This window comes from Carettochelys insculpta, chromosome 6 (genome assembly GCF_033958435.1).
Source record: "Carettochelys insculpta isolate YL-2023 chromosome 6, ASM3395843v1, whole genome shotgun sequence".
Lineage (NCBI taxonomy): Eukaryota > Metazoa > Chordata > Testudines > Carettochelyidae > Carettochelys > Carettochelys insculpta.
The window spans coordinates 31868235-31895604 of record NC_134142.1 but is presented as its reverse complement, the minus strand read 5'-3'; the positions used below and the strand labels follow the sequence as shown (position 1 = coordinate 31895604).

The window sequence follows — 27370 nt, the reverse complement described above, 5'->3', positions numbered from 1 at the left end:
CTGAAACGTAAAGCAATTTTCCAAAGACTTCATGGCTACAACTATGGGAAGTACAGGCTTCTTCCACTAGCATTTCCCATCTGCATGCTTCAAATGAAAGTTATGCCTAAAAACCACATGGACACTAGCCAAGCAATGATAATGTTAGTTTTTTGATTCCCACAACCACAAGCTTTTATGCAAACTGTCGGGATTTTTTGATGAAAGTTAAGGATCTAGCAGATATGGAAGGAGATCGTTTCCCGCTGCCCCCCACGCCTATTTTTTTTCAAACTAAATTCAAAATGAGTTTCAGGCCCATAAAGGGTTTCAGAAGCAGAGGCTGATCCACAGAATGAAGGAAGCAAGACGCAGGCACTTCCATTTCCCCAGGTTTCCCCAAGCCTGTTTGGAATAACTGCTCCAAACTCTGCTCCCTACAGGCACATTCTGTACCTACTGCTGGTAAAGAATGCAGTTGGTTGCACTGATGTTGACAATAGTTCAAGTGCTAGCACACAGCGGCTAAATAAAGCATAACTGAGCTGTGGTGAAGGGTGCTATGGTGATGAATGCAGTATAAGAACCAAACAGAACAGAATAAGGTGTGTCTACATTAGTGGTGGACAACCTGCTGACTGCATGCGGCCCAATGGGGTTTCACCAGCAGTTCAAGGACTCACTGGCTGCCCCCTTCCCCACACTTCTCTCACATTTTGGGGCATCAGAGCCCCACACTTCCTACACCTCCCCCTCTCTCCCAGCACTTTCGGAGGATTGCCTTATTTGTGCACTCCGAAAGTAGTGGGAGGCAGGGGGAAGAGGAGCTAAGTGCAGGCTCCAGTGCCTCATTGTGCGAGAGGATGGCTGACAGCAGCGCCGCAGGCAAAATCCCAGTGGGCCATGGTATGCCAGCTGCTGTGGTTCATTGAGGTAAATGAGGGCCACTCATATGGCCCCACCCATTATTTGGGGTTACCCATCCCTGGTCTACACTCATGATTTTCCCACGTGCTCCTGCCATTGCCTTAGCTACATCGTACCTCCAACTTGATGTCCTCTGCAAAATGTTTTTATAAGCACACCGTTCACTCTGTTACCTAACTCAATAGAATAACTGAAAAGCACCAGACCCAGGACCAACCCCCTGTAGAATCCCACTAAAAACCATCAGCCAGTGGGACAGCAAGCCACTGATAACTACTTTTGGAGTATAGTCTTTCAGTCAGATGTCCACTCACCTTACAGTAATTTAATCTAGACCATGTGTTCCTAGTTTGTCACAAGGGACAGCATCTTCTTCTGTTTTCATAAGCAAAGTCATGATATAGTTGACCCCTGACTTACGTGGAGATTGCATTCTTGCATAACCCCGCGTAAGTCAAATTTTGCATAAACTTGGGGAGCCAGGAAACTGACCAGAGCAGCAGTGCTGGTCAGTTTCCCTGCTCCTGTCAGTGGTGGACAGCCCAGAGCCCGGGCTCTGGGCTGCTCACCACCCAGAGGAAAGGGGAAACTGACCAGCACTACTGTGCTGGTCAGTTACCTGCTTCTGTCAGTAGCAGCAGCCACCAAGAGTCAGGCTGTCGCCCCTCACAGGAGCAGTTTCCCCACTCCTCTCAGAGGCAGCAGCTCAGAGTCAGGGATACTCAGTGACAACGACTCGGCTGCTGCCCCGACAGAAGTCAGGAAACTGACCAGCGCAACAGCACTGTTTTTTTTCCCCACTCCTCTGAGTGGTGGGGAGCTGACTCCTGGCTCTGGGAGGCCTGCCATGCATGGAAGCCAGGAAACTAATCAGCACTGCTCCCCTGAATGGCAGGCAGTCCAGAGCCAGGCACCAACTCCCCACCACTCAGTCACATTAATTCAAGATACACGCAAATAGAGTGCATGTATCTTGGCGGTTCTACTGTATATCCTTCACTCTTTATAAGCCTGTAACCCTGTCGAAGAAGGAAATTAGCTGTACTTTTCTCCTCTTATCCTCTACTTGCTTAAAAATTGATTGTTTAGTAATCTGTTCCAGTTATTTTTCCAGGAATCAAAGTAAGGTCAACTAATCTATAATTTCCCACATCTCCTTTGTTCCCCATTTTAAAGATAATCATAGGTACAGACTTACCCTCTGGCCAGGGAGATGCTCAATTCCCCCACCACTGCCCCCAGCCCCATCTCCATCTCTTCTCCCCAAGTCTCCATCCCTTCCTGAGCCCATCCCACCTTTTGCTCCCTGCCCCATTTCTTCTTTCTTCCTCAAGCATGCCATGTTGCTGTGCCTCCCTCCCTGAGCTTTTCTAATGCTGCAAAACACCTGTTTCGTGGCAGGGAGGAGACACTTGGAGGGTGGGGGTGGAGTTGGTTAGCGGAGGACATTGCGTGGAGGAGGAGAGATATGGGGGACAAGGAGGGGTGAGGGGCACCCTTGGAGTCAGTGCCTTTGATAGATATTCAGACCTCTGGGAGCTGACCCATCTTCCATGAGTTCTCAAAGATGATTACTAATGGTTTTGAGATTGCTTCAGCTAGCTCTAAGAACCCTAGCATGAATTTCATCAGACCCTGACAACCTCAATAACTTACCTGTATGTTCTTTAACTTATTCTGGCACTATTTTCCTCTTCCCTTGTTGTTCATCTTAATTGTATTGGAGTATCTTTATCTTTAACCTTTTTAGTGAAGATGGAAGCAAAACAGACATTAAAACAACTTATACATTAAAATAACTTAGCCTTCTTGATGGCCTCAGTTATTAGATCAATGTCCCCTCTAAGCAGTAAGGCTTACGTTGTCTTTCACTTGCTCCTAATGTATTTAAAGCAACCATTTTTATTGCCTTCCTATGCATAGCCAGGTGTAACTCATTTTGTATTTTAGCCTTTCTGGTCTTGTCCCTACATGCATGTGTTAGTCTTTTGTAAGCCTCCTAAGGAATTTGTCTAGGTTTCCACTTTTTGTAGTATTTCTTTTTGATTTTCAGTTCATTAAAGACATAAAATAAGTACACCAACAAGAACGGTGGAAAGCTGCCAATCCTCTGATCCATACAGTCACCACAAATCCTTTCATCAGCCTCCTCAAAGCTCCCAGAAGACTGAATACCTATCAAAGTAGATTGGGCTCTGTGTGTTAGGCATTATACAAAAGTTATCTTGAATTTTAATCTGAATGCAAAATATTCAGAGTTCAGCTTGTTCAAAATACTAGCCAGAAAGTGCAAACACTCTCCAACACACATCAATACACAAAGCTGACACAATGACAACATTTCACCTTCTCCCTCACAGAAGCTTTTTCAAAGTATTAAAGAAGTTCAAAAAGTTAATTACCACCATTTTTACTGTTTGTCGGTGACACAATGGTCATTAAATGGAATTAGTGGAAAAATCCCTCTAACAGATTTCTGCTCAAAAATTCCCATAAAAGACTAATTTTCTTAGTTTCAGGAGATGAAGGTCTCATAAGCCACTATTACACAACCTGTGAAAGTGAGAAATGGAGCCTTTACTTGCCACTGAAACAAATGCTTTTTTGTAATCCTACTGAAAACAAAAAATTGGAACCAGCAAACACAAAATTCTCTCATCTTAAAAACTGTCAATGTTTCTCCCCATTTCACTGCAACAATCTTGACCCAAAACACTGGGGTTTTTTTGGTTTTTTTTTTTAAGAAACAGCAAGGCTTTTTGCTGCTGTAAATGCTGGCATAACTTCACTGAATTCACAAATTCATTGTTTTTAGACAGAAAAAAGAAAAACTGCAGTTGAAGAGATGAATGTCAAGAGACACAAACAGTTACTTTTACATTGGAATAAGATTTCTTTAGTGCATTTTCCCTTCCCAAGTATGCATAGTGAAGCAAGGTTTTAAAAAGAGATGGGTCCCAGCCACAACGGTCAGATCTAGATCCAAATTTCCCCAATACCTAGGTCATCAGATGTAGGATTTAGATTCAGGCCTGTTAGACAGGGCATATCTCAAAGTTACAATCTCCATCTGGAATGTCCTAACGTTGCGGGTGGGGTGGGGGGAGGTAGGACATTCGGGTCCAGAGTTTTGGTTCATTCCCATCTCTTTTGGAAGAATATCACTAAATAGCCAATCACTAAATAAATGAAACTGTAATCACCACAATTATGCTACCTATTTATACAAAGCCCAAAAGCTATCCAGCTTATGAACAATAGCTTAAAACAGTTTAACTTTAGTAGCTACTGATAGCTTATTCCACAAACAGAACTAGAAGACCATGAACTCATGTTTCTATTCTTCCTTGCCTTTGGCGGGGAAAAAAAAGCTTTTGTTTTGTGACACACACTTTGACCCTTTATTTGATAACACACAAAAGAACAATCACCCTCACTTCCTTTCATGTATACTCTCCCCCACCAAATACAAGGAATTAACTGTAAACTAGATTTCAGTCTATGAGGTGAAAGTGAAGGGAATTCCCCAAGGCCAACACCGAACTTTTAAGCTTCTGCTTCCCTGGAGGAAGCCACAATTTGTACTTCTATTGTTTTCAGGAACCTTCCCTCCCACTAAAACTGATTAGATGTTTTCCATCAGTAACACACTAGCTTCACTGCAAGCTACTGACAAATTACTGAACTATACAAAAATTCAAATTTCAGACCAATTTAAAAAAAATAGTTCAAAGAAGGAAAGGTTTCACATGGCAAAATTCTCCAGGCCATCCCAAAATATCCATTCTAAATGTCTTTGCATTACAAGTTGAACCTCTCTCATCTGGCACCCTCAGGCCCTGACCAGTGCAGAATGAGAGAATTTGCTGAACCATAGGAGGGCAATATTGCCGAAAAGCATTACAGTAAACCCTCAATTTAAGGGACTAATGGTGGGAAGGGTGTCCGTTAAACCCAAATGTCTGTGAAATACAAGGATTTACTGCCCACCTACCCCTGCCAGGTTCCCCAGCCTCCTTCCCAGAATACCCCCACAAAAAATGCTGGCAACTCATTAGAGCCGCTGAAAGAACTACTGCTTGGGACTGGAGTGGCCAACCCACGACGGAGCTGGAGAAACAGCAGCTCCTGCAACTCAGGTAACTCACTTTACTGTTCTAGGAAGTGGAGAGCAGGATTTAGTATTTTACAGACTTTGATTCAGTGGCCTTGAGGAGCAAGGCGGCTGGTGCACATTGGTTGTTCCAGAAGTCCACTAAATCGGGATCCGTAAAAATCAAGAGTTTACTGTACCAGCACTTCCACTGCTTACTGGGCTCTTAAAAGACATTTAGGGGTAAATTAGAGCTAAATAACAGAACAGAGCACTGAAAGCCAGGACTGGTGGCTGTAAACAAACTTTACAGGACCATGGGAAACATGGCCACATCCATGATAAGTGGTCACCCAGCTAACTAAAATCATAACAGACTATGGATGCTGCTTGATAAGAGAGTGCTGGATGAGAGTAGTTCAGCCTGTACTTTGCAACCAACCAATCACCATTTAATTCACATGATATACCTCACTTGGTTTTCTAACACAATCCTCCAAAATACATCCACCATTACTAGAGATAGGACACTGCATTTTTCTTGGTATCAATCAGAATGGTGCAGACTGAAGTGCCAACAGCCTTTAACTACTTCCAGGCTGTTGGGAATTAAAGTCTATGCAATGACATTTAAAAGTGACTCTCTCTCTCTGATTAACCATGCGGCCTTCATTTGCTCCAGAGACTTTGATGTGGCAACAGAGAAATGAGCTCCTTAGATGTAGTGAATAGATACAAAAATACAACTTTTTTTATATTTGCTGTTTAAAATTTTCAAGAACAAACTAATTAAATTTTGCTATCATCCTATTTACACGAAGGACACTCATTCCACAGGCAAGAAAGTACACTAGCCTGACAAAACAATAGTACAGATTTTTCAGGAATATGGCTAGAGTCTTCTTCTTATGCCTCCCACCTCCAGCCTCAGCTGTTGTCCCTGTTACAGATAGCTAGAAAATGTGACTGAAAGGCGTTACTATAGTGTCTGTCTGCATTAGGTTTTAAAGAACAAAACAAAACACAGCACAGAAAAACAAGACACTAAATAAGCCAGGTCACACAATTCTGAATCACAATTATTTTCTCCTTCACTCCCCTCTTTCTACATTGTCTAACAAAGGACCTGATCTTCTGCTCCACGGTGCTGAACTTCCATGAATTAGACTATATATTTAGGCTTCTTAGCACCCCAAGAACAGGGCTATGGGATTGCAAACTCTGTGAGGAAACGACTTTGTCTTCGGATATTGTATGTAGTGTAGGTGTAGCTATGCTGATCTCAGGATACTAGAGAGAAAAAAATGGATGCGGTACTATTTTTATAAGACCAGCTCATGTTAGTGAGATAAACAAGCTTGTCTCTCTCACCAACCAAAAGTTGGTTGAATAAAAGATAGTACCTCACCCACCATGTTTCGCTCTGTCTTCTGCTGTACACGTGTTGAAGAAAAAAAATATAAAAATGGACACACTGCATCAGACCAATGGTCCATTGAGCTCAGTATCTCATCTTCAGACAGTGGCCAACGCCAAGTGCCCCAGAGAAATAAACAGAACAAGAAATCATCAAATGATCCCTTCCCAGTCACCCATTTCCAGATTCTGACAAACAGAGGCTATGGACACCATTCCTATCCATCCTGGAGAATAGCTATTGATTGATCTACCCTCCATGAATTTACCTAACTCTTTTTTTCAACCCTGTTAAATTCCTGGTCTTCACAACATCCTTTGGCAGTAAGTTCCAGAGGGTGACTGTGCATTACGTGAAGAATACTTACTTTTGTTAGTTTGAAACCTGCTACCTATTAAGTTCATTTGCTGACCCCCTAGTTCTTGTGTTATGGGAACAAGTAAAATAACTTTTCCTTACTTACTTTCTTCACAGTCATAATTTTATAGACCTCTCTCATATCCCCCTTAGTCTCCTCTTTTCTAAGATGAAAAGTCCCAGTCTTTTTAATCAAGCCGCATATGGTAGCCATTCCAATCCTCAAACACTTTTGTTGCTCCTTTCTCAACATTTTTCCCCACAATGACTATATATCTTTTTCTGAGATGAGGCAACCACATCTGCCCACAGTATTCAAGATGTGAACACACCATGGATTTATATAGCGGCAGTAAGATCTGTCTTATTCTCTATCCCTTTTTTTAATTAATCCTACCATTCTATTTGCTTTTTGACTGCTGCTGCACATTGAGTGGATTTTTCAGAGAACTATCCACAACGACTCTAAGATCTCTCTAGAGTGGTAAATAGCCAATTTACCCCCCATGTATATTGGGGATTATGTTTTCCAACATGAACTACTTGGCATATATCAATATTTAAAAATTCATCTGCCATTTTGTTGCTAAGTAATCTAATTTTAGCAGATCCTTTTGAAGCTCTTCACAGTCTGCTTTGGACTTAATCTATCTTGAGCAGTTTGGTATCATCTGCAAAATTTGCCACCTCACTATTTAACCCTTTTCCCACAGATTGTTATGGATACTTTGAATAGGCTAGGCCTCAAGGTTGAATAGAATAGGTCAAAAACAGACAAGGGAATCCCTTCCTGTTGGTATGGTGAAAGATTGACTCAACGGGATTTCTTCTTGTTGGGAACTGTCCCATTAAGTGAATGACAGCCCATTCCAGCAACACTACTGAGCTAAACATTTGAGGTATAGGCTTATTGTATTCAAAAAGTTAAATAAAATGCCTCAATCTATTCTCCTAGTATGCTGCCATAACATCTATTTTAAACTCATCAGTTATATTTTACTTTCTTTGGCATGAATCCCTCTCACTCTCAGGCTTTCTTTGGAAGCTTTGTAGCACAGACACCAAGGGGTGGTAGTAATGTTTTTGGACATATCTCTATGACAGTAGGATCAAGCAGAACCGTAACTGAAGTTAATGTAGTACCATTATTCTCCCACACTCTCAAGGGATGCAACACTCCAGAAAGCTGGTTTTGGTGAACAGCATGTGGCTAGAAAAGATGCAGGTGAATAGAAGAGCCTGGGAATGGCAGTTGATGTTGTCAGTCTCTCATGAGACTTAATTAAACCCAATATGAACATACGGGGGCATTTTAATACTCCTTGGCCTTTCAAGATGTCTCTGGGGTGCTAAAGTTAACATTACTTGTATTAAACAAGTTTGATACCCTGAGACGTTTGTCTTCTTTCACAGATCCTGCAGAAGAGCTGAATATCAACACAGCTAGCCAAAGAGCTATCACACCCTTCAAACTCCATCTTTTCCTTCCTTTTTAAAATTTGCTGATGTGCCACAAAAAGCTAAAAAAGTTAGCTACAGCTGTATTTCACAGTGCTGGCAATGATGGCTGAAAACACTTTTTACATGAACACAGTTTCCTCTTCATTTCCTGTGGTATTTTTCTTTAATAGTCTACTAACTTGTGCTAGTGGAAACACAACAACACTCAGCAAACAAATAAGAACCAAAGACACACCTGATAATAAGTCTTGATGTTTCTAACCAAGATGGTCAGGTTTTGGATTCGGAGGTTTACGTCATTATTTACATGCTTGTTGACACGCTGGTTTGTTGGACGTGGATCTCTAGGGACATAAAGGGAAAACCAAATGTTAGAGAAAGTGAACTGCACTGGTTCTGTCCTGTCACTTCAATAGTGCAGCTCAAGAACAAGTCTTGAGCATCTGAATATTTCAGTACAATTAGTACAAACTTACAGCACAGTAAATCAACTTAGTATTCCCTTTGCAGCCATATAATGATATAGGTAGACAAGAGAGTTTGGAACTCCGCCATGTCCCACTCTAAACAACACATTTTCAATGTGGCAATTCAAGAGCATCCCTCATTTCTAAGCAACAGCACCCTGCACCCTCTTTGTGCCTCCGGAGTGAAAAGCATGTAGCAAATGCATAGTTAAAGCCATCCCTGATTGAAGGAAATCTCCTTCAGACTCAGGCCATTTTCTGTCTTGCCTAACTAGATTTAAGTCCCATCTTATCATTTTAAGAGAGTTTAGTGTCTAGCAAATGGGGCCCAGATCTCGAGATGGGCTCCTAGGAACTATTAAAAAAAATACAAAAGGCTATGTGTACAAAACCCTTTGTGTACAAGAGAGCACTTAATCAAGGCATGTGAGTGGGTGGGACTGGGTGTGCACACGTGTGCGTGTGGGGCATCGGGGAGAATTATAAGGCTTGAAATTTTCTTAAATTGTTGTCACTTCCTTTAAAACGAGGTAACCTTGACTATGAACTGAGATGACTGTGAAATAAAGGAAAGCACCAAAATGCATCTTAAAAGGGATCTGAAAACTTGGAATCAGGCAATCCCCAAGTTCACAGTGTTATCAGCTGACACCTAATCAACACAGGCATCTGCATCCTGGGCTCTGCTTTGACTGCTAATCAAACCACTGACAATGCTTCTAGAGGAAACACTGAATTTGGGTGTTGACAGGTAATTAAAGGGAAACTGATATTATGCACACATTTGCCAAAGTTTATGCAAGTACCTTAGGCAATTAAGAGTCTGTGTTTTGAATTTTAAGCACAACCACCTCAATTCATCTTTGCATTAAACACGGGTGATGTGTATAGACGTCACAGAGCATCTTATCCATTGAAGAGAAGGCCCAAGTGCTGCTTTGCATTAGACTTGATACTTATATACATGTGCAACTTGTGTTTTTAAATGCACTGATGTAAAGGGGTAAATATGACACTTGCGTACGAGAGCAAGACTCCTCTTCATGCTCTGCCACAGAAGAAATAACATTTGGCACAGAGCACAATTTTAATGCACAGGCTAGGAAGAAACATTAGACCTCAACATAAAGCACCATAAATATCAGCTTTACTTGAACTTCCTCATTTTTGTTGATGTTTGCTGCCATAAGATTAACTTGTCCTTTTTACTGAAACTGGTGCTCAGACAGCGATGGGGTCATCCAAGTGAGACAGAGCAGACAGCTGTGCAGCAGCACATATGCAAGATCTGAAAGCTGAATCTGGTTTTGGCCTTTCTGGGTCCTTTATAGATCAGCCTTTTGGGGGAACTCTCCAATGGCTACTGGTAGAGGGTCTGATTCTGATGGATGCTGGATTCTTAGCCCCTGTGATGAAAGTCATTACCATACACAGGGAAGAAAAACAGTAAAGAGAACCTGACCTAACAGAAGGGAGAGTTCAAAGTCCTCCTAGTTCCACATTAAGCAAACAATTCATGCACGGCACAGTGGGGCTGCTGTCCAACACTCTTGCCCATTAGCCCAAAGCTTACATCCGGGAAGAGGTGCTAGCTTTGGCTCTTCTGTTTGGCACCAGCTGCCATATTTTAACACAGAAAATATTTTTGATGGTCGCTTATCTCACATATCTATCACTGGGATGTACTAAGAATGATGATGGGACTGGAAAATAAGCTGACTTTACAAGTTTGATTAATAAAAAGCCCACAAGAGGAAAAAACACCCAACCCACTGAATACACATAACTGACCCTGGCAGAGAACTGGTGTTTCTTGTGCATATTCTTAAACAAGGCGATTTTAGGCCCAGAGTGAGATTTTCAAAAGGATCTAAGGGACTCAAGAACACAAGGTCCATTGACTCTAAGAGGACTTTTGCTCCTAAATCATTTAGGCATCTTTGAAAATAAAATTACCCTCCCTTTCCTGCCCAGAAACCAAAACTTCACTCCCATCCGCTGACTTAATTTTGCATACAAGTAGCCCCACCTAAATCATAGAAATGCTCCAATACCACATTCTACAAGCCACTGTCCCAGGATCCCACTGAGGAGTACACAAAGAAACTACAGCATCTGCTCAAGACCCTCCTTATAAAAACACAGGAATAAATCTACACAGACACATCTCCAGAACCCCAACCAGCTTTATTCTACCTACTACCCAAGATCCATAAACCTGGGACTCCCGGATGCCCCATCATCTCAGGCATTGGCATTCTCACTAGAGCATGGTTGCCCAAACTGGGGGGCATGCTGAAATTCTGGGGGGGGCACAGCATTTGATGAAGCGGGTCTTTGCCCACGAAAGCTTATGCTCCAAAATATTTGTTAGTCTATAAGGCGTCACAAGACTTCTTGTTGTTCTCGAAGATTTAAAAGTAGCAGTCCTACAACAAAAAAGCCTCCTGAATAAAATGCAAAGACAAATTTCAGAACTGAAATTCACTTGCAAATTTGACTCCATCAAGGAAGAATTGAACAGAGATTGGGTGTGTCTGGCCCATTACAGAAGTAGTTTCTCCACTCTTGATGTTCACACCTCCACATCAGCAACTGACAATAGGCCATATCCTCCCTTGACCGAACTGACTTGATTTCCCCTCTCTTGATGTTCACAACTCCACATTAACTTCCGATAATGGGCCACATCCACCCTGCCTGAATAGACCTTGTCAGCTCTGGCCCTCACCTTGACTGAGATTCCCCCTTTAAATCCTCCTCTGAAACCTCGCCCTGCACTCATGCATCTGACAAAACGGGTATTTGCCCATGAAAGCTTATGCTCCAAACTGTGTAAGTGTATAGTAACAGAGAGGAAGCCATGCTAGTCTATACACTATCAAAACAAAAAGCAGTCAAGTAGCACTTTAAAGACTAGCAAGATAGTTTATTAGGTGAGCTTTCATGGGACACACCCACTTCTTCAGACCAACACTGAAGAAGTGTGTCTGTCCTACGAAAGCTCACCTAATAAACTATTTTGCTAGTCTTTAAAGTGCTACTTGACTGCTTTTTGTTTTGATAGTGTAAGTCTATAATGTGCCAACTTGTTGTTTTTGCAGATACAGACTAACTTGGCTACCCCTCTGATACAGATAATCTTAGGGGTTCTGGTCTTACGTGGTCCTTAAAGGCATGTCGGCCCAATTAATACTTGGAGAAGCACCTATCTACAAATACGAGGTGTTTTAGACATTCAGCTTTTCTGCAAGAAAAACTGATACTTCATTATATTTTAAAAATATGTCTATAGTTAATCTTCTCTCTAGTGTGAGTGGGCAGTGTAATGCAAAGTAGATGGATTGGATTGCTGCTGCTACTACTATTTCTATGTCAGTCACCAGGACTTAAAAATCCACTTGCCCAAGGCTAACTGGATATGGAGAGCATGAATGGGCTGAGCAGCAACAGGGAGCAGAGACAAAACACAGGGACAGCCATGCCTTTTAGACATCAGTGAGACAGGATCATAGTGGTCCAGGGCCCACTTCTGTATCTTCCAGAACACAAGGCAGCAGATTGGCACCTGCCATACTTTAAATGGAGGAACCAGAACTGAACTTGTGAATGGGTGGCTGCATATGAGCACATGTAAGTTTATCAAGTTATCAGGAGTCAGGCAGATTTTGGCTATTTTTGTCAGAGATCATAGTTAATGTGGCAAGAACTATTCTTAAGACCCACCCCTCCTGTATTCTTTTGCCTGCACTTTACTTCCAGGAACAATTAACTAATGGAAAACAAACCATAGAAGCAGACTTTGATAGTTGACTCATGTAGCAATTAAACTAAACAGCTTCCTCTTCTTTCATACGTAATGGACTATGAAGGTCAGATGGGGTTTGTAAAATAAATATTCAAATGATAGATTGTAAAATAAATATTCAAATGTGAGTTAAAACAATTCTAGAGATATGCTTCCAAATAATGCAACTCTCATATGTACATGGCTGCTTAGTGCTTCCATTATTATGTTGGCTACTCCCATTACATGTACAGAAATCACAAAACAGGTTCAACATCTTATAAACCTTAACAATTGCAATCAAAACTCAAAAGATATTTATTAATAAGAATTTCCATATAGAATTTGCAAAAAGTGATATTTTTGTCAGATATGCAGCAGAAGAGTACCCAATTGTTTAACGAGGCAATACACAAATATTTAGAGCTCCTTCTATGTATATATCCAGCATTTCGCATAAAAACATTCCATCACAAGAAGCGAAGGCCTTAAGCAGTAAACGTCGGCTTATACTAACAGATATTTCTGCCCCAAAGCAATCACTTTGCTCAAGGTGAAAAGCTTTGTGTCATTACGTGCCAGTTTCATAGCAGGAAGTGACAAAACTCTAAGCTCTAAAACTTTGCAATGTGGCTGCAGAAGGGTGTATGTGATACAAAACACACCCACAAGAAATCCAGAAGTCTAGTCCCTTATAACACTAGAGTAAGCTCTCGTATCTGGCAGCCCCAGGACCGGGAGGTTGCCAGATATTCAAATATTCTAGATAATTGAGAGGTATATCTAGCACTGAATAACACTAAAGAAAAACAAGATTAGATATTAAGAAACAAAAATGTATGCAAAGTACAATACCACTGTTGTTGGTACAATGAAAACATGCTGTATTTGCTGTATTTACTTTCACTTTACTGTACTTATGGAAAACGTAACTAAAATTTACTTAATTGTTAAAATGCTGGTTATTCAAGAGTTCCGGATGATAGAATGCCGGACATGAAAGAGTTTAACTGTACTGTAGATTCACGATGAATAGCTGTACTATTTCAGCACCCCACTAAAGAATATTGTAATTATTTGTTCATAAGGGATATTATTTATTGATATGCAATATGACATATTCATGGTTAGGTCATACAGTAAGAGACCATCGACACCAAATACGTGCTTTGTCTACCGGTATCTTAAAAAAAAAAAAAAAAAAAATAATGAAGTGACATTAGCACTGGATAGCTAGTCACAGTCTGACTCAACACAGTACGTAACTATCACCTGCATGAGTCCATAAGGCAACCTCTCCCCCGCCCTTGCACAGTCTTTGTGTCAGGTTCTGCTCACTTCTCAAGTCCCTCTGAACTCTGTCTGAAAAGGACAAGGTAACAGCAGGGCCATTGGGCAGCCCTCTCTCCCCTCCCCCATTTCCACACAGCCAGCAAACCTGGACTAGCGAAAATAACAGCAGCGTGCCTGGTGCAGTTGTCATGCTGATGTGACGAAGCCATCCCAAATGCCTCCTGGGGTTTCTGGCTGCAACAAAGCCCTAAGGCACCCACACAAGCATGCCAGATGGCGTGTGGGGTATAATCCAGCCTACCACATTTAGAAATCAATGGCTGGATTGCATGAATGGAGCCTGCACAGCACCTCAGACAGTCAAAAACCTATGCTTTGCCAGCAACCAAAGCTCGCCAAATTTAACCATGCCACCTAACCGAGACACTGGATTTATTTCAGTGGTGATCTGACATTAAACCCACTCAACAGCAGGACGAAAATAACACATTTTAACAACGAAACACCTACAGCACCAGTCCCACAGCTTGAAAAAGTTTTGTTCAGGGGCTTTGAGGGTGGGGTGGTAAAACAAACACCAGCTCCACCAACTCCCTTTGAGAGGCCTGTTTTGCTGCAGCTAAACAATAAGGGTTTCAACCACGTGGGACCATAAAAAAAAAAAAAGCCACTCAACCTGGCATTTTGGCATGAAGTCATTGGCTGATGCTGTGTGTGTTCAAACAACTTTGTCAACAGGATATTCCTCAGGCTAAACGATTTCAAGTAGGACTGACAAGAGAAGAACACCTGATTGGTCAGACAGTTGCCTAACAGCTACACTACATCACCCCCCCACCCCCTGTATGCCCTCAGAGTGCCATGGCACATAATATATTATCAGATTCATCAAGGATTCTGACAAGTACAGTTTCAGCAAAAAGGATCTTGACACAAACATTTTAAGTCAACCTTACATGGAACCTGAGCAGCTGATGAGTGAGCACTTCTAAAACTCCTTTTTCTATTCTGAAAGCTTTGTGGGGCAGAAACACATTTAGAAAGGCACTCCTGATTTACAGTCAAGTAGTAATTGCACTGCAAGTTCTAAAGGTTAGCTAAGTAAGAGTGAAGGTCACAGAGAGCAACACCTTGCTGGGCTGGGTACACATATACACAGTAGTGCCGGTTCCCTTGTTAACTAGTCTCAGGCTCTCAATTGAATAGTTTTGGTTTCTTTGACCCCAGGGCACCAAGCAACATAAACACTGCCAAAGCCATGTCAGAGGGGTGGGGTGGGAGGTAGTTCCGTCTGCCTCTGTTTAACGTAATGGGAGTATCTCACTCCAGTGCTCATTGGCTACGTCTACACTGCACCCCCCTTTTGGAAGCGGAACACAAATGAGCGAGAACAAAAATGCAAATGAAGCACAGATTTCCATATCTCACACCTCCTTTGCATATTCTCCAGAAACAAAATTGGAAGAGGGGTTCTTTCCAAAGGAGCCCCATCTACACTGCTATTTTTGCTTCCAGAAAAGCCTCTTCCAAAAGCATGATTGCACGTGAATATACAAATAATGCACAAGATATGTAAATCCACACTTTATTTGCATTTTCAATCCCAATCATTTGCATTCTGCTTCCAAATGCAGAATGCAGTGTAGATGTAGCCATTGTGTTTTAGTGCTCTCTCATCCCCTATATTTTCCATGGTGCTTCTGGCAAAGCTGCCTTTTGGATAAGACCTATCACTAAATTTTTAAAATGCTAGTGGTCATTAAAAAACCCCATTTCTTTTTTCTTCCAAGTACAGTATCCTGACCAAACTCCAATTAGCAAAATTATGATCAGTTAGCTGAAGTTTGCAAAAGGAGGGATTTGGGTTGAGTTTATTCACTCCTTTCCCCCAAATGCTGTAAATTGTTGTACACAGTTACATTCCTCCCTAGAGATGGCTGCATTTCAATGGTTGATGAGGCAGGATAAACTATCTTAATAAAACACACACATATTTTAATCAGTAAAGCACATATTATGAGAGAGCAATGCTCATATTTCTTGCTGTAATTTGACACTAGGATAACAAAGAAAAACAAAAAGGGTAATAAGTAAACTCTATGGTATATGAGGCCTGCTAAAAAAAAATCCAACTATGCCCATAAATCAGTTAATTCTGTTACCTAGTTAGTTAATTCCATAGCAGGATTTTTACAGATGTAATGTTTTATTTGTCAGGCATAGGGCTGTACTTTCTGTTAAGACAGGCATGACATAAAACCCTCTTCTACACACTGCGAAAGTTCAGCTCTGGATCTAAATATTGATGCTTAGAGCCCTGATTTTAGAAATGCTATTTAAAAGAGTATTTCTACCACTGAAAATTACTAAGAAACTAGCATTTCTGTAACCAGAGTCATAACCTGTATAAGATTTTATTACTTTTCTCTTTTTAGTTCAGTTAACACAGCAGAAACAATTCACCTCAGGGAGGACTGAGTTGGATTCTGCCTCATGTTAATTGTTAGCTAAATTCCATTTACAGAATTTTTATTGCAGATAATGCACGAACCAGAAATAATTCAGTTTCCTTTGCAGATGGTGACAGGTGGAATTGGCCACCACTGAAGACAAGATACTGAACTACATATCTTGGGGTAAGACGACAGACTCAAGACACCATCTTTACAAAGTTGCTTTCAGAAAGCACTTGCACAGTAAGCTCCCAATGACAAGATAATCATCACCTTTTAAAAGTGCTTAGGGATGGTCTAGATCAGAATCCACTGAAGTGTATGGTAAAATGTCCATAAACTTCATTCAAAGGGAAAAGAATTAGACCCATATCAAGTGCTTTCGAAAAATCTCATCTTTAAAAGTTAAATCAAAACATTTCCATATAAATTCCTTATCTGATATACGTCCATTATGTTTAAAGCCAAATGGCAAAATTCATATGAAACAGAATCTACGTATGATAAATTCAGCAACAGGAAAGGATGTGGTCAAAGCTAGTCTAACGCAGAAACTTTTTTTTTCTAAGAGTTTACTTAAACATGACAAAAAACCCAGAGCAAAATTAACTGTTTCCTATTTCAGATTAAACTATTTATAAATGTCTTAGTACTATCTGTAGCGCTCTGTGAGAAACACACCACCCAAATGAAAAACTAGTTTACCTAGCCACATGAGTGATATGAAACTTTATATCTGAACATAGACACTTTGGCTCTTCTACTTACATGTGACACGCTGACTACAGTCAAGTTTCCCATGATAAGGCTTTTTCATTCTCTCAGAGATAAGGAAATATGCCACATGTGGGAGACACCAACCATTAGGACAATTTTTAAAACTGTGAAACTTGTGTGTTCTATTTCAAAATTTGGGAAACAACGACAAAAGTCCTCTTTTCACAAGCCCGGATTTTTCCCCTTGCCATGCACCTGTTTTCCTCTCAATTATACAGAAGACTGAAATGCTTGAATGTCGGTCAAGCAACAATAACACACTCTTTTCTGTGAATGGGAAGACATTTCATCCACCATTAACAGGGTAATCAGAAAATCATATCAGAAAATAGATGTATCTATTCAAAGGTATAGATTTCTGGTATACATTTAAATATAAGTCTACTCAAGTACAGTAATTTCAGGTTGGATCTTATACTAAGCAGTTTTCCTTATTGTTTAAAAGATTACTTACATTTGCAACATGATTTTGTTCAGAAAAACACCATCTACCAGATCCATATACATACTTAATCTGTCTTCGTTTTCATTCCCTAATGGCCCAAATGTTTTCACCTGTCAGCAAAAAAAAAAAAAAAGCAGCAATATCAATAAGCCGTCACAATTTTCTTACTGGAGAATCTAAATTGCATATGTCAAAACTTATTAGAAACCATCTCCAACCCCACTTCTGAAAAAGCAACTACATAACAGAGTCAAACAATCCCTGTACATCTTCCAAACACAAAAGGCTCATGTGCAAATAGGCCTTCTGGCATTAGGGGAGGGAAGCAGCCCTGCTGTAAGCTGGTTGATTTCAACAGTACTGAACTTGATTTAAATTCAGTGCTGTTGTAAACAAGACTGGATGCTTTTCTAAATGATGTGCTCTAGGAATTATCTAGGGTAAAGGTCTCTGGTCCAGGTAACACAGGAGACCAGACTTACTAGATGATCACAATGGTCCCTTGTAGCCTTGGAATCCATGAATGTGACCCAAGCTTCTTTAATTCCTTTTCTCTCTCCCGCCACAATTTATTTCCTCCAGCAAGAACTGTGTGTGTGTAGTATAAAAGTAAAGACAGGGGCTCTTATTTGGTTACTTTCCCCACCAACAGGGCCAAACAGTTTGGGCTGAGGATGTGTGTAGCATAAAAATAGGCCTACTTGGCAACATTGTTCATATTTAAATCAAGCTTGAGGCAAAATCCAAACTGGTAGCCGATGTCAAACACATAAAAAGAAATTTTCAGAATTTTCCAGATCTGAAGAAGATGATCTGTCCCATGAAAGCTCATCACCTAATAAATTATTTGGTTAGTCTTTCAAGCGCTACATGAGGACTTTTTTGTTTTGTGAAGATACAGACTAACACAGCTACCCCTCTGTGATACAGAAAGTTCCTTATGTTCACTGCACCACTGCAAGATTTCCATAATTCAGGCTCCTTTCCCATCCCCCCGTCCAAAGGTGGAGTTTAACTCTCCCCAGCTGAAATCCATGCGGCCTTTTTTTCCCCCTCAGATTTCGCCCCAATTACCGCCCTTGCAGCACCTAACGCTGACCATGGGCGCGTAGAGTGTCTCTTTCCTTTTCACCCATCCGAAGAGCAGCTAAGTAGCAGAACAACGGGATTCCTCTGTGTAAGATGGTCCCCACCACTCGCTCCCAAATCAAAGTCCATTATTTTTCGGAGCACCTATTGTTAGCAGCACCTCCGAGGCAACGGCGTCCCAAGACGAGCAGCCGCTAGCTCGCAGAGAGGAAAGTTTCTTTCCCTTTTGCTGGCACAGCCAGGTGGAGAGCCCCGGACTCTGCTCGTCGTGCAATGACAGAGTTGTGACTACACGAGTCCTGGACTAGACATATTTGAAACACCCCCACACCGCCAGCCGCCGAGGCCGGGACAGCTCCGGCCGGCAGAGAGCCCCGCGGGAAGGGGCTTCAAAGACTCAAAAACGAAACGCGCCGCTCCAAAGCAGCCCTGGGTTGGGCGTACAGCGCTGAGGGACGCGAACCTGCCCCAGGCTGTCGGGCAGGCGGCCAGGTGCAGCCCCCTTCCCAACTCCCGCCCCAGCTTACCCAGGTCACCAGAGGGCTCTGCAGAAAGAGCTCCAGGAGCTCGGAGATGGTCACGTCCATGTTCCGGGCCGGGGGTGGGCTCCCCAGGGCGGCGAAGGGCTGACTGGCTCACTCGGGAGACAAAGGCGAGGCGCCCATGTCCCGCGGCCCCACGCCCGGCAGGAGGAACAATGCGCAGACCAGACCAGCCCCCCCCCCCCGGGGGCGCCCAGTGCGTGGGGCCGCTGCCTCCGAGCCCCCGGCTACAGCGGGTCCCTCCGACTGCCGCCTCCTGCCCCGGCGCCGCCGCTCCCCACAAACTCGGCGGCAGCAGGTTGCTGGGCGCGCTCAGAGGAGCGGCAGGAAACTCACGAGCCGCGTTGCAGCCCGGCCAGCCCCGAGACAAGAGCGCGAGACCGGCCCCGCAGCTACCTGTAGCGACTAGGAAAGTCCCTGCGCCTGCAATCGGGCAGGGGGCGGGAAGGGGGAACTTTGACAGGCATCGGCGGCTGCAAATGGGGGCTGGAGAGTGGATTGAAATGGACCAATGAGAGTCGCCCCTGGCCTAACTTTGGTGCCGGCTAAACGCGCTAGAGCTTGGGGCTGAGCAAGCACGAGGGGGGAGGGGGCGGGGGGCGGCTGTGGATGGCGCCTGGTGGCCCGCCCGCTGCTCCTGGAGCGGGGAACCTGCCTGCGGTTGCCTCCCAGCGGGTTCCCCCGTCACGGGGTGAGCCGGCCGCTCCCGTAGGGAGGCTGGGCCCACGGGTGCTCGTCGGGGCCCGGAGCTGGGTGTTGCTTGTTCTTTGCTCTGGGCTCGGCGCACGTGCGGAGCTGGAATACGAGGCAGAGAGGTGACGGGGTGCGGCCCGTGGCCTGCAGGCTGGTGTCCCTCTGCCTATGGCCATTGCTAACGTGACTCCGGCACTCGTGGCTAAGGCTACCCACAACGCGGGAAGGGGGTCGGGCAAGTGACCAGTTAGACACAGTTCCACGCGGGAGCCCTGCGAGCTCCCAGACTCCCATGCTGGACTTGCAGTGGTGACCCCTTTCCTCCTTTCTCCCACAGGCTGGCGCTGGGCAAGCGCTGATAGTTATGCGGGCCACGTGTGGCGCTAGGTCTCCCTTTTCTAAATCACTAGAGCGGCCTGTACACCGCCCCCCGCTCCCGCTTTGAGCAGCAGCTTGCTGGGGCTCGCCAGCATTGATCCATACACTGACTGTATTGCCTGGAAAACTCGGACTGGTCCAGGTACTCAGACTCTCTCTACAGCCTTCCAGAACTAGGCACTTCTGACGACAGCGATGCTAAAGACAACATGGTAGGGGGAGTGTTAGAGAATGCTCGTGTCTATAGAAGACACCCTCCCCCCATTATCTACATCTAAGTTATCAGAGGGCTCAGTACTTCTTTTGGCCCCTGGCAAGTTACCATAACTTATTAATCCACTCAGGTAAAATCCCTTGAGGGGGTGAGAGGGAGAAGCACAATTAAAGTTAGGTCCCTCTCTAATCCAAAATGCAACAGAATAAGGGGAAAACCATGGATGGAAGAAAGAGTGGCTTCAGAATCTCAATGGACAACTGTGGTTTCCAAGTCTGGTCCTCAGAATTAGGGGGGCACTATTGTAATCACACATGCTGAAAAAGAGGAACAGTCATGGCTGATGAGAACCCAGAACTTCATATACTTACTGCCTCAGTCTGTGTGTGTGACCTTAGGAAAATTTCTTAAACTCTCCATGCCTTAGTTTCTCCATTTATAAGAGTCAGATCCTGAGCCCACTGAAGTCTGTGAAAAGACAGATTCCAAGAGGTTTAGAATCAGGGCCTCAATGAGGCTGCTGCTGCTGCTTGACAAAGGAATTGTGTATGTAGTTAACTTTTAAAAAGTGCTTGATTATAGAAAGCAATATGTGCAATAGGAAGAAAAGACACTGAAAGCTCCTGCAATGTTCAAGTAGGCTAGAACACAGAAAACCCAGCAGTGTTTTAAAACTTACTGCTTTGTAGGTCAGAGATACTGAAGAGAAAAAAGGGAAAAAAATTGATGCATGCTCAGGCAGGTGAGAAGCATAAAATACTGTATGTCTCTTTTTGAAATTAATACAAAATCAGATGGGTAACCCTGGTTACACTTTGCTAGTTGTATTCCTTAACATGTACAAAACATTTACTATGTGAAGTGTCACATATTGCCATATGGATGCCAAGACAATGTCTTGGAAATAGGAAGGGGAAATTATTTTTTTCAGATAATTTAGCATATTTAAGCTATAAAAGTTACATGTAATTTAACATGCTGTATCATATTCCTATCACATTCAACAGATTGCGAATAGGATTTTGATGTTTAATCTGTATTTTTATAGTTACAATAAAATCTGCCATAACTCATTGGGTCTCTAGAAATTAAGGCATTTAGATGATGTGTGCTACACTTGTTCTTCATATACTTACTATTTTATTTACACTTTACCAGCTTCCCCATCACTGGCTTTACCAGTGCACTTTAACTTGTTATTGTTTAGACATTAAATGTTCTAGTTCAGAGACAGCTTTTATTTTGGGCTACTTTAAAGGGGACAAGCACATTAGCAGCAATAATCAAATAGGACAGAATAACTTGATATGAGATGCCAGTTGAAATTATTCTTCTGAACAATTTCCTTGGACGAAGTGGGGAAATCTCAGTTGATTTGAACATATAGCTGTAGAGTTTATAAAAAAATATCTACAGCTAAATGGGAGCAGCCAGTGTCAATTGTAGCATCTTGTTCATGTCATGTAAGTTGGGTTTCAGTGGCTCAGTTATAGGCAGATAAGTAGAAACCTTGATCCCTAGGAGCCTGTTGATTGTAAAAGTCAATGGCAAAAATCTCCTTGACAGCAGTGGGAAGAAGGTTAGTCCCTGTGAGAGAGAGAAACAGATTTTTGTAATAAGACAGGAGGAAAGAAAACATTCTCTCCCAGTTGGAGAGAGTTGCTGAGACACCATGAGATTGATCACACCCACTCATGGGTCATTTAAAGACTATGTAAACTAAGTGGAAGATCACTTCCTGTTTGAATAACCACTGATGTGCCTACTTCATTAAATCAGCCCCACTGGAAAACATGTTCATCTACCATTCACTACCATGCTAAGGGTAGTATCTTATTGCAAATCCAGATGGGCTCAGGCCTCAGAGTTCAGATCTGCATTTGGACATCTGCACAATTCCAGGCTGTTGCTAACTAAGGGCTCTAGAAACACCTGTAAAATTTGAACTCTCAAACTTGTACACTATCAAATTACAACCCCTGAAATCTTGGATGCTTAGCAGACTTGGCCTTTGTGAATTGTCACGTGCCTGCATCCCGATATATATCTGCTTCTCTACCTTCCTAAGAAAAGTGAAACAGCAGCGTCTGAACAATAAAATCAGAAAGCACAGGGCCATATACCTACTGTGGGAGGGCGGGGGAAGGAGGCACAGACAGGGAGTGGTTAATTTATACACAAGTTTTAGAGGAGGGGACTGCTGCACTTTAGCTTCAGGTAACCTGTGATCTTGCATAATATTTCTGGCTTTGTTTATCCACTTATTTGTGAATATTCTCTAGAGGCTAGAGCAGGAACTGATCAGGAAGATGGAACTGGGTAAAGCACAGAGCCAGGAGTCAAGAATGTGGGATTCTATTTTCAGTTCTGCTACTGACTGGTGATGTGAGCTTGGGGCAAGTAATCAAATCTCTCTGAGCCATGACTCCCTATCTATAAAATTGGGGATAATTGCTGAGTTTTGTAAAGTGGTGTAAAATTCTCATCTGAAAGGCACTACAGAAATGTCAATATATACTCACCTGTCATGACTTGCATGACTTCCTTCAGTCCTCACAGATCCCTAAACTAGAGCAGCCTCTCACAAAATAGAATTTGGGCATTAGGAATGTGGGATAATTGTAAGGGGTTGTGAAGAAAGAATCACTATACATCAACATATTATAAAACCAGTCTGTGCTGATCTCATGGCTCCAACCAACTAAAAAACTGCTCTTGAGAAGAGCTGAGCACTTCAGTTCCCCACTGCATTCTCTTCTTGGCCCCTCAGAGCAAGAGTACTATGGCTAAATACTTAGCCTCAGTAAAATCAGTAGAAAAACTCCCATTAATTGGACTTCAGTGCAGCCAGGATTTCACCCTATAAATTTCCCTTTTCTGTATGTAAGGAAATGGATTCCATCTAGTGGATCAGAAAGGTACAGCATGCTTGAATTAAAATATCAAAAAGCTATGCTGAATTCAAAATAAAAAACATTAACAGAGAGAAAGCCGTGCTAGTCTATATACTATCAAAACAAAAAAAGCAGCCAAGTAGCACTTTAAAGACTAACAAAATAATTTATTAGGTGGTGAGCTTTCATGGGACAGATCCACTTCTTCAAAGCATAGCCATACCAGAACAGACTCCTGGGTACTACCCATTCAGGTAAAACAAATCCTTATAATGCAACCTTTGAAAAACAGATGCACTTTGAAGAGGTGATACAATAATAAAAAATAACCTGATCTTCTATTCTCCTTTCTGCCACTGTTTATTCCCCTGCAAACTTTATTAAAATAATTATTATTCTAGCACCCAAAAGCGAGCAAGGTATTTTAAAACTACACAAGATGACAGGCACCTACCTAACAACTGTAAATAGAGAAAAATTTTAAATGAGAGATAGCAAAAGATATTCAGGATGAGTTTTGTGGTCCTATGACTTGGAAAGTTCGTTTCCAACATAGAATCATAGAAATGGAAGGGACTTCGAGAGGTCATAGAGTCCAGCCCCCTGCCCTCATGGCAGGACCAAGTACTGTCTAGACCATCCCTGATAGACATTATCTAACCTGTTCTTACATATCTCCAGAGATGGAGATTCTACAACCTCCCTAGGCAATTTATTTCAGTGTTTCACCACCCTGACAGGAACTTTTTCCTAATGTCCAACCTGAACTTCCCTTGCTGCAGTTTAAGCCCGTTGCTTCTTGTTCTATCCTCAGAGATCAAGAAGAACAAGTTTTCTTCCTCCTCCTTATGACACCCTTTTAGATACCTTAAAACCACTATCATGTCCCTTCCCTCAGTCTCCTCTTTTCCAAACTATAAAAGCCCAATTATTTCAGCCTTCATTCATGGATCTCTTGTCCTGGAGTGGAGACATGATTTTCAGGCTGGGGTCCTCAAGAGCACTCAGTGTTGGCTAAACTCTCCTCATGTTAAAGTGAACAGTAGAATTCCTACTGACTTTCCATGGAAGCAAAAATTAGGTCAATCCTGAATGCTTTCCAAACCCCACCCCTAGTGCCTTGACTTAGTCTGGGGAACAGAGGCTTCCCTTGCCTCCTTCTTTTGGAGTCCTTGTTCCAATGTGATTTTTTCCCTTGTCCCCCTCTACCCCCAACGAACTGTCTCATGTTTTTGACCCAGTACCCAGCTATATACATTGTGTTTTCCTATATTTACTTCCTGTGGGTTGTCAACCTTACCGTGGTATATCAGCCCACTTTACCTTCTTCTGTGACATTAAAGGAATAGTTGGTTTGCAACACCTACCAGTCCACTGAGAATTTAATTCCTGTCTCTATACAAACAACTGGCAGGAACTGGTGCTTACGTAAGCCCAAGTATTTTCTGGATAACAGCACTCTCTACTTAAAGCAGCAAGGAAAAGAGTGTGTATATTTGTATTTTTTTAGTGGTTTGTAAAACTCATTTCTAATTTTTTTTTAAATCAAGATTTGGCAAAGAGCTCATTTCTCTCCATTACAAATGCTGAACATCAGCCTTTCAACAAACAATTAACAGAGCACCAAAAAGCACCAGAACAAATGTCTTCAAGCAGCTAAGAAAATAAGCTATTAAAAATAGGTCATAATTAATGCTTCTATTAATTATTACTGTACACATCTCAAAAATACCCACCACCACCATACACTAGTGGGGTGACAGAACCACCCAAACCATGTAAGATGAAAATTTCTAAGTACAAGCATTTTCAAATGTTCCTCTACCCTGACTGTATGCCACATGATTCAACTCTTTGAAACTGTCCCCTGGCAACAGTTAGAAGGATCAACAAAGCTATACCATTCATGTGTTGTCTGAAGGCTTTGAGCGATGGGAGTAGCAGAATTTACTAGATTACAAAACACAGTTAAATTGATGTTAATGTTAATAAAGGTATGTTGTATATTTCTATCTGCTTCAGAGTCTCATTAAAAAAAACTTGTAAATATAACTCTGCAATTCAGAACCAAGACTCTTAGCACTGAAGAAATTTAATTTTAATTAGAGTAATGTGAAAAAACCTGTGAATGTCACATTGGCAGGCAATTCCCTGTATCTTTGTTGTCCAGGGTCCATAGCAATTTTTTCTATAGTAAATTTTTTTTAAAAAAACACAAACTTGAAATGTCTCTTTCCACAGCAACTGTCTTTGGTCAACCCTGAGACAAAATCTGTCTGACAACTGTTCTGCCCCAAAATCTAGCGGATTCATACCTTTTGGTTCTGGAAACCTAATTTTAAATCTGGTTTGGGGCACAACAGAATTGTTTATTGTTCTCCATTGATTGTGGGCTAGCAGAGGGATTTAACTTTCTACACATGAATCATATTTTAATTGTTAGCTCCACATGCTCCAATTTACAGCTTCATGAACTGCCCTCTCTCACATGCATTTGTAATCACACAATTTCCCCTGTAGCAATAGCAGCAATTGCTTATATGGAAAAGACATGCTAAGGAAATAGTCAATGTTTGTTTAGTCTTGTTTAATATAATTTAACAGAAATAAATAAGAAACTAGTCCTATGTGACCAGCTTACAGAGACCACAGGTGGAGAAGCGACATAGGTAATCCAGAAACAGATTCTTTCTAACAACTGGCAGTTTGCAACCAGGATACTCAGGAAAGGTGCGTGGAAGTGGGGGGGTGGAGGGGTTGATGTTGGACTGGAAGGAGATGAGTTTGTAAAACTGTTCAGGGAAGTTTAGGCACTGGAAAGAATTTTAACATTCTCTGTTGACCACTGAGAATTTAAAGCCACAGCAACATTGAGGCTACATCAACACTATGAAGTGAATTTTAATTCATTAATATTGATTTTTATAACTCTGGAATTTATAAATTCAGTTTTGACTATCCTCATCTCTCCATGTGCTCCTCACAAAGTGGACTTATTTCTGCCACACTCAGTCGACAAACATTGAGTGTTGCAGCAGTGCACTGTGGCAACCTATTCCAAAGTTCCCCATAGCATTCTGGGTATGGTCGCTAGTATCTGACATCATCTTCCCACATTACATTGCCCTTGTTCCCCTCCCATGGTAATCAAAGGTCCATTTTTCCCAGTTGGAAGGAAGGAAAAGTAGGACACCAACAAAGATGGCAGAGTTATTAGAAATCTCTTTCTTCTGTAAATGAATTATCGAGAATTTTATAAAAATCAGCAAGTGAGTTTCTTCTCAACTGGCCATCCACCGACTGTCCCCACTCCCTTGATTACATCTGATCCTTGAAAATAACACAGGGACAATGAAAAGCATGAAGAAAGAGTTGACAGTAAAGTTTTTGAAAAAATAGAGTTGCTGAGGGGAGGTATTTGGCTTCTCAGATCATTATACAGCTTCTGTGCACAGTCTGTATTCTCAACTGGCCCTCAAACTGGCCTTCCCTGCATGAAGGGGTGCAAAGTTAGAAGAAACAGGATAGAAAAAGCTAAGAAAAAGAGGAGTTACTCACCTGTAGTAACGATGCTTCTTCGAGGTGTGTCCCCATGGGTGCTCCACAATAGGTGTCGGGCTCGCCCGGCGCCGCAGATCGGAATTCTTCTAGCAGTTTCTATTGGATCGCGCATGTGCCGATGTGCGCCGCTCCCTTGCACGCCCCCGGCCATGTGCGCAATCCGGTCCCCGCCAGTTCCTTGACCAACTGCCTCGGATGCTCCTGAAAAACACCAGACAGAGATCTGAAGTGGGGAGGATGGGCGGGTGGTGGGATGCCGGTTTGTAAACACTCGCCAGCCAATGCTGCAGGCTTCGCATGTGTAACCTGGCATTCTGCACCACAAACGTCGCTGCCACCATGTACCCCAACAGTTGCAGGCACGTTAGGACCGGCACCGCGGGGCTGTACGTCATGACTTGCACCAGGGAGTTGATGGCGCGGAAGCGGGCGTCGGGCAGGTATACTCATGCTGCGATAGAGTTTATGCGTGCCCCTAAGAATTCTATATCTTGCATGGGTTCGGTCTTTGACTTTGCGAGGTTGATAACTAGGCCCAGCGAA

General features: G+C 42.4%; 1 protein-coding gene across 2 annotated transcripts in view; it reads right to left on the bottom strand.

The window, feature by feature from the left end:
• CCDC88C (coiled-coil domain containing 88C) overlaps positions 1–19395 on the bottom strand; it is a 174531-nt gene extending 155136 nt beyond the window's left edge. For both annotated transcript variants that reach the window (XM_074996630.1, XM_074996631.1), the window contains exons 1-3: positions 19073–19395; positions 17466–17566; positions 8470–8578 (exon numbers count right to left, since the gene is read on the bottom strand). In XM_074996630.1, coding sequence (XP_074852731.1) covers positions 8470–8578; positions 17466–17566; positions 19073–19132 — 270 coding nt within the window. In that variant the 5' untranslated portion in view covers positions 19133–19395. The remainder of the gene's footprint in view (positions 1–8469; positions 8579–17465; positions 17567–19072) is intronic.
• Positions 19396–27370: the final 7975 nt, after the last annotated feature.